Below are 20,603 nucleotides of genomic sequence, written 5' to 3' on the forward strand. Positions count from 1 at the left end.
CCAGACAGACAGCAAGCTGGAAATTTTTCAGGCAGGAAAATTAAAAAAAAAAAAGTTGAATATTTATGGGTGTAATTAACATACACATACATTGAAAAGACATGTCTAATATTCCCATAAATAAAACATACCAACTTATAAAACAAATAACAGGAATTATCAAAAACAGCAACAAATAAAAGCTTTCTCTTTGTTCCATGGTGACTCTCTCCTTTTCTCATCACTTCCAGGTGCACAAGTCTAGTTCTGCCCTTATCATCTGATACCCAGATAATCCCAGTAATCCTCTAACTTAACTAGTTCATCTGCTTTCTCTCATTGCAGCAAGTATTCTTTTTACAAAATGAAAGTCTGATCATTGTACTTCCCAGCTTACATTTCTTCAAAGGCACCAAACTTCTTAGCTTGACATATAAAATCCTCCACAGTCCACTCTCCCAGCTCCTTCAAGATTCAGTTCAAATGGCAATCTGTGCGGTCTTCCTTGGCCCTTGGTCCTCTCAGGCCTAGTTGACTACATCACTGCCTTTTCTGTGCTCCCAAACTTCTATTATAGACCTCTCACCCTGTAGCACAATTGTTTATTTGCATGTCTTATTCATCTATGCGTGTCAGTTCCTGACAAAATATGCTTGCAATAAATGTGTGTGAAATAAATACATCAGTGATTATTTTAACTGTAATTATTAACCAAGTCCAGCTTGGCAGCTTTCTCACCTATTGAACGTCTCACTGACCTTTCTGTAGTTTCATGAAATAATAAGGAACTTTAACAAGAGAGAAAACTCTTCATTGACTGTGATTCTTACATGCTCTGCCTAAAACCTCTCATAAAATCAAGTGCTCCTCTTCAAGTGTAGTCTTCCCTGGGCAAATCCTTCTCCTTGCCAGAGACACATCTGACCTCCACTCAGACCCATGCTTCCATCATTCCTGTTCTCAGAGTTACAGAGACATCACCAGCAAGTTCTGCATAAAACCAAGTTTACAGAAAGCATGCACAGGACACCTAAAATGGAAACACTGGGTCCACCAACATTTGAACTTCTTGGCAACTTGACATTTGGATCTGTGCCTTCAAGACCTGGGAGGTGAAGAACCAAACATTCTTGGGGGAAGAAAGGCAGGTGACAAGGCCTGTCTTCTAACATTTTTTTGTCTAGTAGTTTCACCTGCTTTAAAAAGCTGTATTTTTCCCCAGCAATTTCTATGAATAGAGAATTTGACAAGTGGTTTCTTTATTTCAAAAAACCACAGCATGGTGGCTGCTTTGCTGCATGACCTAACCAAGAGCTGGTCAACTATGAATGATTTAATATCAGGTTCCCTGTGGGGCCAAATGTTTACTGAATGCTCACCAAGTGCCAGGACCTTGCAAGTTCACAATGTCCTTTAAATATTCCCAGATACCTGTAAGGTAGAAATTACTAACACCCATTGTATAGTCCAGGAAACTGAAGCTCAGAGAGCTTCAGAGGTACATGTCTGGAAAGCAGTCGAGCTAAATCTCTGAGCTGTGATTCCAGACCATATCCCAGTACCAGAAAGGGTTTGGCCACAGGTTAACTATGTCCAGGGTAGATCCTGCTGAGACTGGAGATCCTTAGGGAAGTTGGGAAGGGGTAGTGGGTGTATGGCCAGAAAGCTTCTATAATAATAGAAAGAGCCCAAAATTTTGCTTGGCAGCCAGTGATTTTTACAACAGTGGCTTCAGCTCAGTTTCACAATTTAGTCTATCCTTAATACCTTAAAGGAAGCCATAGAAATTTTCTCTTTATAAAATGTGAGCATAGCATAGAATTTTTGCAAATACATAAATATTTACTAACTCCTCAAAAGTTATTCAAGATGCCAAATATCCCTTCTTGAAGCAACCATAAATAACCCTATATTATCTGTCCTACAATGAAAATCCTCAGAGAATGCAATGGCATATTCAGGGGCATAGGATATGGTTTTATAATTTTCTAGCTCATATTTCTTTTTCTATTATTAGTATACTTTAAGTTCTGGGGTACATGCACAGAACGTGCAGGTTTGTTACATAAGTATACACATGCCATGATGGTTTGCTGCACCCATCTATCCGTCATCTACACCAGGTATTTCTCCTAATGCTATCCCTCCCCTAGCCCCCCAACCCCCAACAGGCCCCGGTGTATGATGTTCCCCTCCCTGTGTCCATGTGTTCTCATTGTTCAACTCCCACTTATGAGTGAGAACCTGTGGTGTTTGGTTTTCTGTTCTGTGTTAGTTTGTCCAGCTCATACTTCATTGGAGACAAAGACGTAATAAAGTTATGTAAGCAGGGAAGAGAATTTTTGATTGTAAAGATTCTAAAAAGTAACAACATTTTAGTCGTATATTTGTATGGTATTTTTAAATGCAAGCAAGCTTTACAAATGAATGCAATCAATATATCCCAATATTTTGTGAAATTCCCTCTAAATAGAGCATGTAATATATCCATTAAAGTTTATTTTTAGCTAAGAGACAAACCCTGTTTCATTTTATTATATCCCTCATCGAGTTTTAACTTAGAAAAAATAAATAAAACAAGACATTAAGTGACTTAATAATAAAAGCTTATCCTAGAGTGTGTTTCAGGATTACTTTCTACACCCACCCCCAACCACAGCTCTCACTAAATCATTCTTTCCAAATGTGCTGAGATGAAGGAGCAAAGGTGTCCTTAAGCCTGACTTTTCCTTAAAACCATATATTAAAAGTTTCCCTGGTGTGCTTCTCTCAAACTAAAACTGGCTTATGATTAAGAGTAAGAGTGGCAGGGGGGGAATGAGACGAGAAGGAAACACTCTCTAATTTGTCATCAAAAAAATAAATCAGAAAATAGCCTTTAATCTTAAGAGTACAATTTACTGATTTAGTCATTTATTTACAAAATTGATGGAAATTGTTAACAAGGAGTTAATTGATTTAAGTCACCTGATTACCACAGTTAATTAACCACACTGACTTAATCTTCTTTGAAAACATCAACTAATCATTTCCCAGGTGTCAAGGGGTAAATCGTTAAATAAAAAATAAACCTCTGTCCTCCTCTTCAAGAGAGATTTCTTGAGTGTGTTTTCTTTACGGATTCCAATCTAGCAACAAGACAAGTTTGGGGAAATTTTGTTCTTATATGACTATACTGAAAGAGCTGCCATCTTTCCAGAGTTTTTTCTCCATTATAATAAAGGAAAGGCAGTCTTGCAACCTTACCATGTGTGTCATTTTGAATTACTTCAAAAATGAGCAAGGAACACTGCGTAAATAAAAATGAACAAATAAAAAGCAATGGAGACATTCATCTGGGAAAGTCAGTTTTCAAAAAAAGAACTTAAAAAAACACTTTATTGGGAGGGTGTGACTACAAAGGAGTAACACAAGGGAATTAGTGGGGGTGATTGAACTGTTCTAATCCTGAATGAGGTTGTGGCTACACAAATATATACATGCATTAAAATTTACAGAACTGTACACATACACAGCAACTTTAGCCTATGTTAATTTTTAAAATAAAATAAAGCACTTCATAAAGGCTGATTCTCTTTTTTACAGATAGATAAAAGGAGGTTTGACCACTTGGCCCCACTTCAAAAGGAAAAGAGGGGGCGGTCAAAAAAAAACCGAGCACTGTTAGAGAAACTCAGAAAAACATCCTACATGACTCTTGTCATTCTTGTTCTGAGTTAGCAGAACCACTGCTTCTCTCCAAAAACAAAACAAAACAAAAGTCAATTGTCTTTGATCCACCAATGTGCCCATAGAACAGGAAGGCCCTGGAGGGAACCAAAGTCCCAGGTCACTGTGACAAGTCACACTTAGACCTCCTAAAGGGAAGAAGTAACTATAGCTTTAATAAAACTCCATCTTCTTCTATCCCTTTCTCCTTCCTTCAATCACAGCAAAATGCTTGAAAAATAAATCTGGATTACAGTGAGATTTTGTTGCACATATTCACAATCAGCAACAACTATTAAAGACGCTTTTGATTTCCCTTACAGGGAAACAAAAGTGTTCAATACAATATGATCCTTCTTAGCCCAAGTCCCTCTTGGTGCCATTTCTCTCGTCTGCACTGTTGGGTTTAATTATTTACAGCAAGAAGCATCTAACTTCCACTGTCTTTCAGTTAGTACGTTCAATTTTTAAACCATGCATTTTGTTTTTCACTAGAATCTTAGCTTTCAATGATTACTTAGCAAATTCTTTCAACACTTCACTGAACCAAATATTAGGGAAGAAGTAAATTCTTATATCAGAAGTGACCTTGAAAAAAAAAATGCAGAATTTTGGTACATAAAAACCAACCATTTAACAATTGACTTGGGACATGTTTATATTCAATTTTATGCATTTGCAAATTCTTTTTTTATTACACAGTAACTTTAAAGAAAAACAGAGCTAGGCACAGTGGCACACACCTTAGTCCCAGCTACTCAGGAGGCTGAGGCAGCAGGGTTGCTTGAGCCTAGGAGTTTGAATCCAGCCTGGGCAACATAGTGAGACCCCCGTCTCTAAAACATAAAAATTTAAAATTTTTTTAAAAATAGAAAAACAGGATTCCCTATTAATAGTAATCATTATGGTCTAGACAAATTATAACTGCCATGTACATTAAAATCCAAGGGTCTCTTCTCAAACTTACCAGGCACTGATGAATCCCCAAGGAATGGTTGGTGGAGTCTTACAACTGTGTGGCTTTTAAGGACAACTTTTCCTTTTGTTGTGACAACTCAATTTCAATTGCTAACTAGAGGAAGGACAGCCATACTAGAAGCTTTTAAGTTCTATCTTTGAGGCCCTCCTAATAGATCGCAGCTGAAATTCCCCAAAAAGCCATTCTAAGAAAAAGCACAAGCACAATAACCCTTTCTTCCCCAGAAAAGGAAGTTGGCTTATTTTCAAGACTATATCACACCTCTAGTACCTTCTTTCCCTCTTTCATCCCCATTAAAACATACCAGCTTTTTGTCTCCTTCTCTCTGAACCTTGCTCTGACAAACATTTACTGTGCGTTACTATCTCAACTAACTACTTTACCCTACAGGAGTGAACATTTCCACATTGTAACAGGAATTTCAGGAGGAAAGAATGTCTTACTCTGAAGAACTGACTTTAATCATGACAGAGCAGAGATCTTTGGCCGTAGTGAGAGATACTTTGGGGCCAAGAGACCTTTAAGCACATCCAGAACATAGGAAATGTCTTCTCCATCTCTACAACAGCAGTGTTCTCTGGGAAGTAAAGAAACTCAGCTCTCATTTGGTTGTTCATTTTTTTCTTCAATGACTTTAAATAAGAGAACCTAATAAGTTTTTCTTTAATAGTAAACAACAACGACCTCTGAAAATTTATAGATGACAGCTGTCCCTAATGGAAGGTTAGAATTGAACTCTCTGATTAGGTAAGGGTCCTTTGAATTAAAAGACATAATTATAGAGGGAAAAAAAAGGTGTTCCCAGATAATGAAATAGTAATATAGGAGAAACCCAGCAGACAGAAATCAATCTATACCTAAAAAGTACAGTCTTCTAGTCTTCTAGAAGGAAGTGGAAATATACTCTGTTCAACAGTAAGCTGTTTTGGATGTGGCCTATGTTCATGGACTCTCTCTATACTCTGCAGTAACTAGTTACATCATGCCTAGAGCATGATAAGGTTGCAACATATATTGAATGAATGAATGAATGAACTGCCAAGAGTAGCAAAAAAATGTCCAAAAGTTGGGTCGCAATGGTACCAGCCTCTGAAATGAGGTCATCTGATCATAATATGAGAAATTAAATGAGGCTTCATTTGATTACGTACAGAGTAACTATCTTCCACTTGCTCCAAATTATCCATGGTGACAACACATACAAATAAGCGTTCTGGGTTCAAATGTTGGTTCTGCCACTTAGTAACTGAATCGCTTTGGGCAAATTACCTCACCTGTCATTGTCTTGGTCCTTTATCCACAAAATTTTTACTGTTACTACATAAGTAGGTAAACTAATACCTGCAAAGCACTTAGGCCAGTGCCTGGTATAGAAAGCACTCAAATAATTTAGTCATTTTTATTGTGGCTTATTTCCCAACTTCTCTACTCATCTATGTGTGGAACTCCATCATTCTCCTGCCTCCAACCTATTTGTTACGTACAGAGTCCTCAAAAGAATGGGGACTGAGATGAGGGAGACTATGCCCAGGAGACAAGTGGCCATGCGTCCTTTTCAGCAGTCAGGGGCCCTCTTCGTCTGTGCCCATTTTTCCTTCATTCATCAGGAACAAGACCCATGAATGTCCTGACTTGACATGTGATGTTCTTTCCACCACAATCCATGCTGCCTCCCTGAGTGGAGAAACCACTCCCCTCTTCAAAGAGGGCCTTTTGTTTGATCAAGGCTGTTTTCACTGTGTCATGGTCTCAGACAGCTTTCTTTTGTGTTCTGTTTAAATACAGAATGACAGTCCACTAACATGAAGTCTAAAAACTTTGGCTTATCTTTTTGTAAAAGCTACTGTATCAAATCTGTCCTAAAAATAGCAGAATGACCCATTCTGTATGTACAGGGGAATTCTCACAGGGTAACCAAGTATCTGGGATGGAAGTTAAAAAGAAGGATGCAGATTCAACTACTCTCAAATGCATTGGGAATCACCAGCAGGGTGGGTGTGGGAGGCACTGGGGTGGAGAAAAGGGGGGAGTCAAATAGAGAGAAACAGCGTTGCTAAGACACTTGCTTTGATAGAGACAGCAATTTTCCTTTTTCTCCATCAGGACCCTGACTGGGCCTCCAGGAATTAAGGGCTGGTAGTACCAGGGAATGGTGATGAGCTGAGGATGCCTCTTCTTAGCACCCATGGTGGCATCTGTCCATTCATTTATTCAATGTATATTCATTTATTTAGCCCTTTTCTGGACACTAGGGAAAGCAATGGATAAAAGAAATGAAAATCCCTGCCCTTGTGCCATTTACATCTTAGGGAAGGGAAGATAATAAGTAAGGAAATAAACGAACAACTGACTAAGTTACAAACCTTATGTCAGATGGTGGGAAGTGCAATGGAGAAAGTAAATCAGGAAAGAGGAGATCGGGAAAGAATCAGAGAAGGCCACACTGAGAGGGTGACCTATGAGCAAAGAGCTGTAGGAGGAAAGGAAGTAAGTCATGCACCATCTGAGGCAAGAGCATTCAGGAAAAGGGGGAGCAAGTGCAAAGGCCCAAAAGTGCTCATCATGTCAGGGAAAACAAGGATATCACTGTGCCTGGTGCACTGTGCATGGGGAGAGGAGAAGGAAATGAGGTCAGGGAGGTGATGTGAAGGCCAAATGGTTAGGGTCTTGTAGATCATAGTAAGGACTTGGACTTTGACTCTTCATGAGATGGGAAGCAGTGGTACACCCACAGATGTGCCATGAAGCTTCCCCTTATAGGAAGCACCAGCTATGAGGAAGGACTTTCTTCCTGCAATCAGCTCCTTTGGGGTCTGCCTCAGCTACAGAAAGCCACCTGTCCAAGGTCGTGTCCTTCCAGGACAGGCCACATCCAGTGATTAAGCAAGGCCATTTCAGCCTGATATAGGACACTCTCACAGGCAACTCTTGCTCCAGAGCTTCCTCTGGGTTGACCATGGGCTGCCAGAGTTCAACTTCTTCTTCTGCCCATCCTGCTTCCTCCCTTTCCCTTTACAGGCGTTGATCTTAATAAATATTATATACTCCAAGCTCCATCTCACTGTCTGTTTTTGGGCAACCCAACTTCTGTATGACAGAAATCATGTTAGCTTCTGAGCAGAGGGTGCTGTGATCTGACTGATGCTCTAAAAAAGTTGCTAGAGCAAGGAAATCAGTATGGAAGCTATTGCAATCATCGAGGCAAGAGAGAGCAGTCGGTTGAATCAGGGTGGCAGAAGCAAAGATGGTGAAAAGTAGTTGGATTCTAGATGTATTTTGAAGATCAAAACAATGGGATTTTCTAAGGAATTCTATATGGGGTAGAAAAGCAAAAGAAAAGTCAAAGTAGGATACAGTTTGAGGCCTGAGCAAGGATGAGGAAGCCATTTGCCGAGATGAGAAATTCCACATGGAAAGCAGGTTTGGACATTAGTGGAGATCAGGAGTTCAATTTTGGACATGTTAAGTCAGAGATGACTATTGGCCAGCCAGGTGGACATGTCAAATGAGCAGTTGGATATATGAGTCTAGACTATATGGTAATGGTCTGGATTAGATTCATAAATTTGAAAGCTGTCAGCATGCACATGGTAAAGAAGTATATATGGAGTCCTCAAAAGTATGGGGACTGAGGCCGGGCACAGTGGTTCATGCCTGTAATCCCAGCACTTTGAGAGGCCGAGGGAGGAGGATGACTTGAGGTCAGGAGTTTGAGACCAGCCTGACCAGCATGGCAAAACCCCGTCTCTACAAAAATACAAAAATTAGCCGGGCATGGTGGTGTGCACCTGTAATCCCAGCTTACTTGGGAGGCTGAGGCAGGAGAATCGCTTGAACCTGGGAGGCAGAGGTTGCAGTGAGCCAAGATCACGCCTCTGCACTCCAGCCTGGGTGACAGAGCGAGACTCCATCGCAAAAAAAAAAAAAAAGGTGGGGACTGAGATGACAGAGACTATCCCCAGAAGACAAGTGGCCCCGGGTCCTTTTCAGCAGCCTGGGGCCCTCTTTGGTTGTGCCTATTTTTCCTTCTTTCTTCAGGAACAAGATCCATGAATGTCCTGACTTGACACTTGATGTTCTTTCCACCACAGTCCATGCTGCCTCCCTGAGTTGGGAAACCACTCCCTGCTTCAAAGAGGGCCATGAGACAGGATGAGGCCACCAAGGAGGCAGTGTAGCTAGAGATGAAAACAGGTCAGGGATATAGATAGGAACAAGCATGAGATACCAACGGAAGGCTAGCAAGGAAGAAAAGAAACCAGGAGAATGCAGTTTCTTGAAAATCTAATTAAGTGCTTCAAGGAGGAAGTCAGGATACACTGTGTGTGATGCTGCTAACCAGTTAAATAAGACCAGAGCTGAAAATAGATCATTGGATTTAACAACATGGAAGTCATGAGTGACTTTGACCAAAAAAAAATCTATCAAGGATGAGGGCTAAAGCAAAATGGCATGGATTTGAGGAAAAATTGAAAGGTAATTACAGTGGATATAGGCACATCTGTACAAGAATTTTACTGTAAACTGGAATCAAAAAAATACAGTGATAGTAGGTAATGTGGAACGAGGATTTCATAAAAGAAAGAGGGGACAATTGCAGAGAGGTGAGAAGGAATGAGATCTAGAACATGAATGAAATGGCTGGACTTAAGAGCATGGAAAATTCTTCCAGAGTAATAGGAGGAAAGACAGAAGATAGAAGCTGAAGTTCAAATGATGATGGCTGAGTTATAGAAGTTTATGGAATTCTCTTCTGGTTGCTTCCATTTTCAGAGTTTTAAAAAGCTCACTCTACATCTGAGCAGGTGATGTCAGAGGTTTGAGGAAAGAGGAGAAGATAGAAGGAAGCAAGAGAGGCAATGGACAGGCTAGGATGCAAGTCCTAAGCTTGACATTGGCTTCATGAATGTCAAGCAAGGCTAGTCAGTATAGTTGTGTTTTTCTCCTGCCATGTTTAGCTACAGAGATGCAGATGTAGAGAACTGCATTTAGCCAGGATCAGGGTCTTGCCAAGCACAACAGAGCCAGATAAAGGGGCCAAGCTGCTGAGGGCATATGTATGCAGGGAAGTGAAATTAATGATAGCCATAAAATATAAGCTGACGAAGTAAATAGGTGAGGGATTTGAGGGACAGTGAAGAGGCGGTAGGATCAACAAACTGTAAGTCCCAATGAGGTCAACAAAGAGTTGAGGCTAGGATACAAAGGAAATGAGCTATGAAGTTTGTCAATACTCCCATTCCAAGCATGGAACAGACGGCTTCTCTAGAAGCCAGTGGGCTATGTCAGGGGTGTTCTGAGATGAATTCCTGACATAGGTGAGAAAAGATTAGAAGACCTGCAACAGTTATTTACCTCAATGAATCTAACGTTCTTAGGAGGGTCTGGGGGGATCTTCAAAGGTGACCAAGGTAAAAGCAAAACATACAATTAAGACACAGACAGTGGCACATTTAGGGAGAGGTTCAGGACCTGCCACACTCCAAAAACGAGGTGGCCACGAATGAGGGCAGTACTTCATGTCATCCTCAGACTTAAAAGAGTCCTGTCCTTCTTGTTGTAGCTAGCTTGTAACATTCCCATCCAAAAGAAAGAGATTTAACAGAGTATATTTAACTACCACTGAAGAAATTTGCAGTGGCAAGTCAGTTCATCTCTCAGTCTGTTTACAAAACTGAAAAATGAGAGGGTAGCTAGATCAGACATTCCCAAAATTGGTCCAGCCCTCAGAATCACCTCAAAACTTTTAAAAATACAGATTTGCCACATTTTCTTTATCTAGTCTATCATTGATGGGCATTTGGGTTGGTTGTGGCACATATACACCAGGGAATAAATGCACCCATAAAAAAGAATGAGTTCATGTCCTTTGCAGGAACATGAATGACGCGGGAAGCCATCATTCTCAGCAAAGTAACATAGGAACAGAAAACCAAACACCACATATTCTCACTCATAAGTGGGAGTTGAACAATGAGAACACATCGTCACAGGGAGGGGAACATCACACACAGAGGGGAACATCACACACAGAAGGGAACATCACACACAGAGGGGAACATCACACACCGGGGCCTGTCAGGGGTTGGGGGCCAAGGGAAGGGAGAGCATTAGGACAAATACCTAATGCATGTGGGCCTTAAAACCTAGATGAAAGGTTGATAGGTACAGCAAACCACCATGGCACACGTATACCTATGTAACAAACCTGCACATTCTGCATATGTATCCCAGAACTGAAAGTAAAATAAAATAAAATTTAAAAAAAAAACACAGATTTTCATACTCCTGCTTTAGTAAGGGTGAGTTTTGATTTAAGAATCTATATACTTTTTTAAGTTCCTCAGGTGATTTTGATGATATGCCAAGTTTGGGGAGCTAGCTGACTTTATCTAGGGTCCTTAGAAATTATAACAACCTGTAAGTTATTGTGATGAAATAATACTTGTGAGAACATAACTAAAACCTTCTCAAAGTTGGATTCACCCTAGATAGGATCAAGGAAACACGTAGCCCCATTTGCCCTGGCAGCCATATCAGAATCATATGGGAAGCCAGACTGCACACAAAGGTGAAACTTAGAGGGGAGTAGGGTCAAGGAAAACACAAAGAAAGAGAACTGGAGCCCTGACTGCACCTCACCTGAACCCCACTCTGCCTCAGTATTTTTTACTCACGTAAGCCAAGAAATACCCTTTATTGTGTAGGCCATTTTGAGTTGGCTTCTCTGTTTCTTGAACAAAAAGTATCCTCTACACCCTTCCCCACATCAAAATTAAACCAGTGTGGAAGCATATGCTAGCATGTATCACCCCCCCCCTTCTAGTGAGATTAAAATGTGGGTAGGATTGCCATATTTCCAATAAAATACTTTCATTCTTAAATTCAACTTTAAGAATTTCCTGATAAAATAAATGATTTCAGCCGGGCATGGTGGCTAGTGCCTATAATCCCAGCACTTTGGGAAGATGAGGCGGGAGGATCACTTGAGCTCAGGGGTTTGAGGTCAGCCTGAACAACATGGAGAAACCCCATCTCTACAAAAAATATAAAAATTAACTGTGCGTAGTGGTATGTGTCTGTAGTCCCAGCTTCTTGGGGGGCTAAGCCGAGACGATCACTTCAGCCTGGGAAGTTGAGGCTGCAGGGAGCCATGTTCACATCACTGCACTCCAGCCTGAGTGATAAAGTGAGACCTTGTCTCAAAAAATAAAAATAAATTATTTTGATTTTTTCAACCTTTACTCAGGAAATTTTCTCCTTGTTAATGACATAAAATCAAAGAACTGGGCCGAAAGTGACCTGCAAATCACTGACACTATAAGACAGAATATTTTTATAGAGGAATCCAAGAATGTCCAGCATAACAGAAGTGTAGCCACTTTCCTTTTTGTCTTTTTCAGGTTTCCTCAACACCTTCAAAAGTACTTAGGCTCTTACTTAATGTGAATCAGTAGATCAGTGAGGAAAGACTTATTTTCAAAGTTACTAGGAATCTTCACACGTTATCGGCTGATAGTACATAAATTTAAAGGAGACCTTGGATATTGCTTACAAACTTGGATCTCAAGATCTGGACAATAAATGCGCCATTGTATCCATGGTAACAGTGGCTCAACTATTCAATGCACAGAATGGTAATTACATTTCCTCCTTTCATTCATTTCTCACTGTCTCCAGTAACCTTGAGGTCAGGCATGACCTGAGGGCTAATGACCAAAAGTGAAACCTCAAGTTGTCTAATCTGTCATTATCTAGGAAAGACTTACATTTCTTTGCACTGAATTTCAGTGCTATCCTAAATCAGAAGTGCCCTAATATAAAAGTTAACCATCTTACTTTAGAATGATAATGTCTCCATTTTCTCAGCAAATGTGATTAGAGATAAGACTTAAATTAGAGACCAACAAAGTAACCATCAGCAAAGAGTACATATATCTGGCATTTCTGAAATAATCCAATAAGGTGTGATGGATACATGTTCTACCATTTATGAAAGAAGTCCACAGGTGAAGTGCTAAGGACACTCAGATATGCACCAAGATGTATTCTGTCTCCACAGAAGCATCTTAACCTGTCTCCAAACTCTTTAAGCTTCTTTCTCTCCACCCCATCCTTATAGCCAAGGACTAGTGCTTGGAAAAGGGACAAAGTCTTAGGAACATAAACATTAGAGTGAAGTAAATTGGAAAAGGAGTAGGAGCCTAAGATTCACAGAAAAATGAAATACTGCACTGGACTCAAGGGATCCTGTAGTCTGATCTCTCAGCTCATTTTCCGGAACTTTCCTGTCTATCACAGAGCTCTGCTCCAAATAAGAAAACTTTAGGATCCAAATAAACCTTCTAAAAGTCCTTCTTTCTCCTGTTCTCCTTCTAATCTTAAAGTTGCAACATGGTCACATGGGCACAGATCACCATGTCTTTTTTCTTCATGTTTCCAATACTTTTTTCCTTTCAATTCTGTAAGTTACCCCAGGGCTGCCAGCTCTTGAGAAATTTCTGTAGCTTTCTCAAGTGTGTCTTCACATATAAAATGAAAATAACATCGTCAGTCAATTTTATCTGATAAGGTATACTGGACACCTGTTATTTTTGCATCCCAGCATCTGTTCACCATTCTCCCAATAATTACCCCCGTTTCTCTCTGGACTCCACCCCTTCGTACATGATCTCAGAGACTGAGTATATAGCCCAGGCCTAAGCCATGGGAACACATCATGACCTGGGATTCAGTGGCTGGTTCTCCAATGAGCTTGTGACCTAAGCAGAGCCCCTGAGATGCAACTGAAACTTTTGCTGGGAATAGTTAAGATAAAACCTCTTATTCTTTCCCAGTGGACGTGATCTGATAGGAGGTGGCTCCAGAGCCACTGACAGCTGCTTTACATCAAAGGAGAACATGTTTAAGAATGGAGTCATCTCAGAGCCAGGAGATGGAAAGAAAAACAAGATTGGCGTGACATCGTTTGAGCCTCCATTTTATATCAGGTTGAACCAAATGAAATTGCCAATATTTGAATATTTGTGCATAGGAAAAAAATCAATCTCACATGGATCAACCTAATTATCTGTATCTTTTCAACTATGTATTTATTTTCTTTGAGACAGGGTCTCGCTCTATCGCTGAGGCTAGAGTGCAGTGGCGCAATCACAGCTCACTGCAGCCTCGACCTCCTGGGATCAAGCGATGATCTCACCTCAGCCTCCCAAGTAGCTGGGACCACGAGGACACACCACCATGCCTGGCTAATTTTTTGTATTTTTTTTAGAGATGGAGTCTCACTATGTTGCCCAGGCTGGCCTTGAACTCCTGGGCTCAAGCAATCTGCTCACCTCCCAAAGTGCTGAGATTTATAGGCATGAGCCACCACACCCAGCCTCAACTATGTATTTCAATAACCTTCCTTTTTTGCCTCAGGCACTTTAACTTGGTTTTGTGACATTCACAACATAACAGTACTGAATAACATGTGAAGTTGTGGTAGCCACTACAAGGATGTAACAACATGCACAGGTGCATCATTCACAGACCCACTGTAAAGAAGACACCAAAACACTGCAATATCTTCCTCCCCTCAAGTTTGGAAAAAGTAAAATTCTCATAGAGGGTAATAATGATGAATGGAAATCTGTATGAGACTTCACAGTTTATTAAACATTTCACATTCATTGCCTCTGCATAACCACCCCGTGAGGTAGGTATATGCCCATTTTACAGATAAGAAAACTGCCCCAGAGCACCCAGCATGTGTGGTACTGGATTTCCCAGATAATAAATGGCAGAGTTAGGAATCAAACCAAGATTCTCCACTTCAAAATCACAAGCCCTTCCCACTTCATCTCAAAACACTGTTAACTGTCAAGAAATTACTTAGGAAACATTTGCAGTAGGAACATATGAAGAACCACAGAAATGCTCTTGACATTTCAAAACAACTACTATCTGATCATTATCAAGACTCTGATGCTGAAACATCTCCAATCTTTCTAATGCTGGTGAGATCCTGGGCAGGGTTATTAGGAATGAGTCAATGACTATTTCAGGGTCTTAAATACAAAACTGCAGTCCATTTTAATTGTGAGATATGTAGACACCTCTTTTCAGTTCTCATCTTTCTTGACCTTTCTGTAGTATTGACACTATTGACTCATCAGCACACTGTTGATATTTAATAAATATTCATGGAAAAAATAAACATTCACAGAATACACAATAGTGGTAAAATTTTTGTAATTACTCAAGACTATAGAGTTAATAGGATATGATAGAACCATCTGATTTATACCAAAGGTTCCAGCAAGCTTATGTTTTCCATGCTAGAATAGGGCTTTACAATTAGTACTTTTTTAGTTGCTCTAGTTTCGTGCAGTCAACCTTGAGAACCCCCTTCCTATCCATTCAACAGTCTTTCATAAGCACTTTCTACTTTCTTTTCTTTTTTATTTTTATTTTATTTATTTATTTATTTATTTTGAAGTGGATTCTTGGTCTGTCACCCAGGCTGGAGTGCAGTGGCACAATCTCAGCTCACTGCAACCTCTGCCTCCCATGTTCAAGCAGTTCTCCTGCCTCAGCCTCCCGAGCAGCTGGGATTACAGGCGTGCGTCACCACGCCCCGCTAATTTTTGTATTTTAAATAGAAATGGGGTTTCACCATGTTGGCCAGGCTGGTCTCGATCTCCTGACCTCATGATCCTCCTGCCTCAGCATCCCAAAGTGCTGGGATTACAGGCATGAGCCACCACGCCCAGCCCAGCACCTTCTACTTTCTACTTACCTTGTTCTAGCTACTAGGACTTAACAGAAACTCCAAAGCCACTATGACAATGCACTTGCTTCTGATTACACAGGAAATGCATCTAGGTTCCTGGTATCATTATTTTAAAATGATAATTTAAAATTTTAATTTAAAAATTTTTAAAACCTGTCAGTGTTCTTACAGTGCCTGAAAAGAGAACATGAACAATAATTATAACCTAATAATTACCTTTGGTAAGACTGAAAACCTAGTCTTACAGCAGCCTGCACTACAAAACCCAAAGATCTTCAGGAATGTGCTTTGATGGCTCAAGAATTTGAAAAATGGATCTGGAGGTATGGTCTCTGGGAGTAGGGGCACTGACATGGCATCAGTTCTAGACCAGGCTGAAAGCACATGGTACATGGTTGTAGTAACCTATCACAGGATTCCTCTTTGGCCTGGGACAGGTAACCCATCCAATTGTTTTTTAAGATTCATCTGCTCATCAGACTGTGCCTTATCTGGCAAGTCAGGATTCCAAAAGGAATCTAGAAATCTCAACCAACCAAACAGGCTGGGGACATTCAGAAGGCATGAATCTAAAAAATGGTCCACTGCAAATTTATATCTTAGCTCTATCACAGGCTAGATATCTTTAGGCAAGAAACCTATTAACTGCCTTCCCTTTCATCCTCTCAGCCCCTTTCTTCTCCCTCCTGGGCTAATTGCTTATCTGTAAGAAAAAAAAAAATGCAAGCAGACCAGTTGATATCTAAGGTTCCCTCTAGCTGTAAAAAGTCTGAGTTTCTATTAAAATGAAACAGGTGCATGACTGAAGGGAGTTCAGGCAGAAGTCTTCTGAAGACTGATAAAGAGAAACTTTTTCAAGTAGAGAAAGAGAAGCCAACAACTGTGAAATTAAAGCAGCAGGGAGGTTCCAGAGTTGTGACGGAATAAAAATAATACAAGTTTACTATTGCCCCCACAATCCTTTTAAACATATAAACTTCATGTGAAGATATAATTGTCATAAAAGCTGATACTAACTCTTAAAAACATTATCGCATTTTTATTGGATTCAAGAATATAATGTTGGACCAGGTAAGGTGGCTCCTGCCTATAATCTCAGCACTTTGGGAAGCAGAGGTAGGAGGATCATTTGAGGCCAAGAGTTCGAGACCAGCCTGGGCAACACAGTGAGACCCCATTTCTATTTTTGAAAAATAAGTTTTTTAAATTAGTAAACGGAATACAACTTTGTTTAAGGCCAATACTATTTTCTCAAAAAAAAGAAAAAAAAAAGAAAAAATGTCCAATCACATGCTAGGGTCTGAGAAGTCTTCAGAGAACTGTTAGTGAAAAATGCTTAAAGAAGACTTTCCTTTGTATATTTGAAAACTGGAAATATGAATAGGAAGCAAAACAATATGTTACTTTAAGTGTTGATAACTATAATAAAAATATTATATTTTTAGATTATTTTCTAGTTTATTTTCGCTGTCTATATGCTTTACACCATGCTAAGCACTTGGCATATTTTATCTCTTTATGCTCACAAGATGTCATCGGGTAAATTCTCTTATTGTCTTGTCAATTTTGCAGATAAGCCATCTGAGCTATGCAAAGTTGGTTGGCTTTCCCAAGGTCACACAGCTAGAAAGTGGTAAGGCCATTGTTGGAACCCAACAGCTTGACTCAAGTTCAGGCTCTCCAAAATGTTTTTTCTTGAAAAGCATTACACAAAAGATAAGGAAAATGCTAATAATTTTTTACTACAGATGTGGTATGATTTTTTTCAAAGACTAAACATAGAATACTCAGAGCTCTTTTTTCCCCCTCCAATTTTTAGTGATGCAAAGTTTGCAGTGGTAGCCTACCTAAAATGTAGTGCTTAAATAAAGGCTATTACAATCTCATTAGATTTTACTTCGTATACTAAGTCAGGATCATTACAACAGGATTCTAGAAATCTCAACGTATCAGGCTGAGGACATTCAGAGGAAATGCATCTTAAAATGATCAAGTAGGAGGACTGGGAATGAGGAGACTTGGATTCAGGTCTTAGAAACCTAAGGAGAGATTCTGGAAAAAGTTCCACAGTTATGAAGCAGCAGGTGGTAAGGAGTTGCATATTATTGTCCCTCAGCTTCTTTAGGAACCTCACACATGGACAGTAACTTAGGGAGCATGACATTTTTTGTACAAAAGAAAAAAGAGAAATTGGGCCAGGCACGGTGGCTCACGCCTGTAATCCTAGCACTTTGGGAGGCCGAGGCGGGCAGATCACTTGAGATCAGGAGTTCAAGACCGGCCTGGCCAACAAAGCAAAACCCTGTCTTTACTAAAAATACAAAATAGTAGCTGAGCATGGTGCCTCGGGCTTGTAGTCCCATCTACTTGGGAGGCTGAGATGTGAGGATCGCTTGAACCCAGGAGGCAGAGGTTGCAGTGAGCCGAGATTGCACCACTGCACTCCAGCCTGTGTGACAGAGCGAGACTCTGTCTGTCTCAAAAAAAAAAAAAAGAGATAGAGAGAGAGAACCAGACACTGTATACTGCAGCAATTATAGACTCTGAATTCAGAATCCCTTGAGTTTGCCATTTTCTAGCCGTATGAACTGAGACAAATTACTGAATTGTTCTGTGCCTCCACTTTCTCATCTGTAAAACAGTGATAATAAAAATACTTACTTCCAAGGGATATTATGAAGATTAATTAAGTCAATAAGTATAAAGTGCTTAGAACAAAGCCTGCCACATATATGTGTATGCTGGGTTACTATTACTATACACATTATTATTATATATTATTATCATAGAATGGAAGATGGATGGGTGCAAAAAACTATCAAGAAGAGTAGGTATTGGTTATTTAGTGACTAAACCAACAACCCAGGAAAAAGAATATCTGTTTTGGTTGTACAAGGACATAGATGAATCAAGATAAGATTTCCTTTTGCCAGGCACTGACAGGAACATATAGTAAATCCTATAGCCATATTTAGGACATGAGATATAGCCGTAAGTATTGTGCAAACTCTGCACAATAATAATAAGCCCTCTTTCTGCGTTACCAACACTGAGAAAGGGTGTTCAAAGGAAGATTATTAATGATCTCTCCCTGCCTCTCCTGCCTTTCCGAAGACTTTTGCAAGACCCATGGGGTTTGTTAGGGTTTCCAAACTTCTTCCCAGGAAGTCTGAAATGGGTGCTGCTAGGAGTTGCTGTATAATTACTTACTTGATTCCCTCTAAGGAGCTTACGCTAAGAATTGAGGAAAGAAAGCAGATTAACCATTTGAATACATGCCACGGCCCATCCACAAGCCCTCCCCTCACTCCTCCGTAAATGGGGGCTTCCAAATTCCCCACCCGTCAACCCCAATATGTGATCCAGGAAAATCAATTTATTGCTTTGGCTAATCCTACAACAATAGGGGTTTCATTTTCATTGTAGGGCAATTAAGTTGTCCGACGGGAGGGAAGGAGCAGGAGGGGAAAGGGGGGACTCTCCCATCCCCACAGACAGATTAGTCCCCGCGGTGGCAGCAGCGTCCCCTCTGTCTGTCTGGTGGTCGGTCACACGCAGCTCCCGGCTGCTACCTAGCAACGCAAAGCCAGGGGGAGAGCTCGCCGGTTCCAGCCTCCTCCTCGCCCTTCCCATTCATCCTCGGCCGGGTCTCTCTCTCTCTCTCTCTCTCTCTCTCTCTCTCCCTCTGTCTCTCTCCTCTCTGTCTTCTCTCTTCTCTCTCTTCCCCCGCCCCAGTCGTTCTCTCTCCCCTCCTTCTTTCCTTATTCCTCTCTATTTGCTTGTCTTACCCTCTCTCCTCTTCCCTTCTTACTATTTTTATTCTCTTCGCTTCTTTCTCCCTCTCTTTCCCTCTTTTCTGTTTCTGTTAAAACATAAACTATCGGACAACTTGAGAGAAGTTTAAAGCACTTCATACTAGAAACTTTCTGCATTCGATCCCCAAAACTCTGGCCATGCAGACGGGCCCCATTCATCAACACAAAAGCCCCCAGCTCCCAGCTGGAAAGGAAAACTTCAAGAAAAGACTCCAGTCCCTCAGCCGCTCTCTCGGCCAATCCCACTTCCCGGCCTTATCTTGGCTCGTAAATGATCTGTATGGTGAGAGCGGTCTCTGGGGGTCACCGCGGGACCAAGTTTCGCCGGTGGTGGGAGGGGTGCTCTGGCCCGCGGCCCTGGGCGCGCGAAGGGATCCCGGGAGGGGCGCTGCAGGTGGAAAGCTGCGCTCGGAGCAGAGCCGGGGACCGCGCCGCCCAGCAGAGAACTCCGCTCGGGAGGGCAGGCTGCAAACGGCAGAGAACCTCGTTCTCCCGCAAAGTGCTTTCCAGGAGGATCGGACAAACGCCCGTGGGAACAAAGAGTCTCCGTGGGGTGCGCTGTCACCGAAACTGGCGGGGCTGCTTTCTCAAGTTTGCTGCCGCTCAGTTCCTGGCGAGCAAAGAGAGGCGCTCCCGCTCCGGGTTCGCGAAGCAACCTGAGCGCCCCACAGGGAGCAGCTCCCGCGCCGCCGCCCGGCCCTAGCCCCTGCCCCGCCGCTCTCCCCTGCGGCCTCCCGCGGATCCGATCCTGCCACAGCCGGGGAAGTGGGCGCTCCTCGGGAGGCTCTGGCCGGGCGCTTACCTTGGCCACTGGCCGGCGCTAGGCAGGCGACGAGGGCCAGGAGCAGCGTGCACGCCACTGCTGCCGGCCCGCGATCCATCTCCGCGACGGTCCCCGGCCTCGCCGTTCCTTCCCCGGGAGGTGGGCGCGCGTAGCACACCGCACCTGCAGCGCCTCTGCTAGCGAACGCTCCTTTGGGTCTGCACCTCCGCCAGCTCCTAGTGGCCAAAAGCCTGCCCCCGCGCCCGAGGCATCCCGTTTTCTACCCGCGCCAGTCCCCACCCTCCAGACAGTGCATAAAGCCCTTTAGACCCGACAGCCCCGGAACAAGCATGCGGGAATCCAGCGGGCAGGCCCCCTGCCGCCCGGCCCGCCCCCTGCACTTTGCAGCGCGGGGAGGAGTGGGCACTCGAACACACGCGCGCTCACACATGGACACTCACACAGGCGTGTGCACACACACACACGCACTCACACAGGCGTAGGCACTCCTAAATGTCACACCAACTGACACAGATTCACTCATACACGCCAGTCACACACGCGCGCACATTCCACAGTCACACT

The 20,603-nt window shown here is 42.0% G+C and overlaps 1 protein-coding gene across 1 annotated transcript in view; it reads right to left on the reverse strand.

Annotated features, from left to right (window-relative positions):
* LRP2 (LDL receptor related protein 2) overlaps positions 1 to 20,271 on the reverse strand; it is a 227,289-nt gene extending 207,018 nt beyond the window's left edge. The window contains exon 1 of the mRNA XM_055289622.1: positions 20,058 to 20,271. Coding sequence (XP_055145597.1) covers positions 20,058 to 20,136 — 79 coding nt within the window. The 5' untranslated portion in view covers positions 20,137 to 20,271. The remainder of the gene's footprint in view (positions 1 to 20,057) is intronic.
* Between the last annotated feature and the right edge of the window lie 332 nt (positions 20,272 to 20,603).

Source organism: Symphalangus syndactylus, chromosome 8 (assembly GCF_028878055.3).
Source record: "Symphalangus syndactylus isolate Jambi chromosome 8, NHGRI_mSymSyn1-v2.1_pri, whole genome shotgun sequence".
Taxonomy (NCBI): domain Eukaryota; kingdom Metazoa; phylum Chordata; class Mammalia; order Primates; family Hylobatidae; genus Symphalangus; species Symphalangus syndactylus.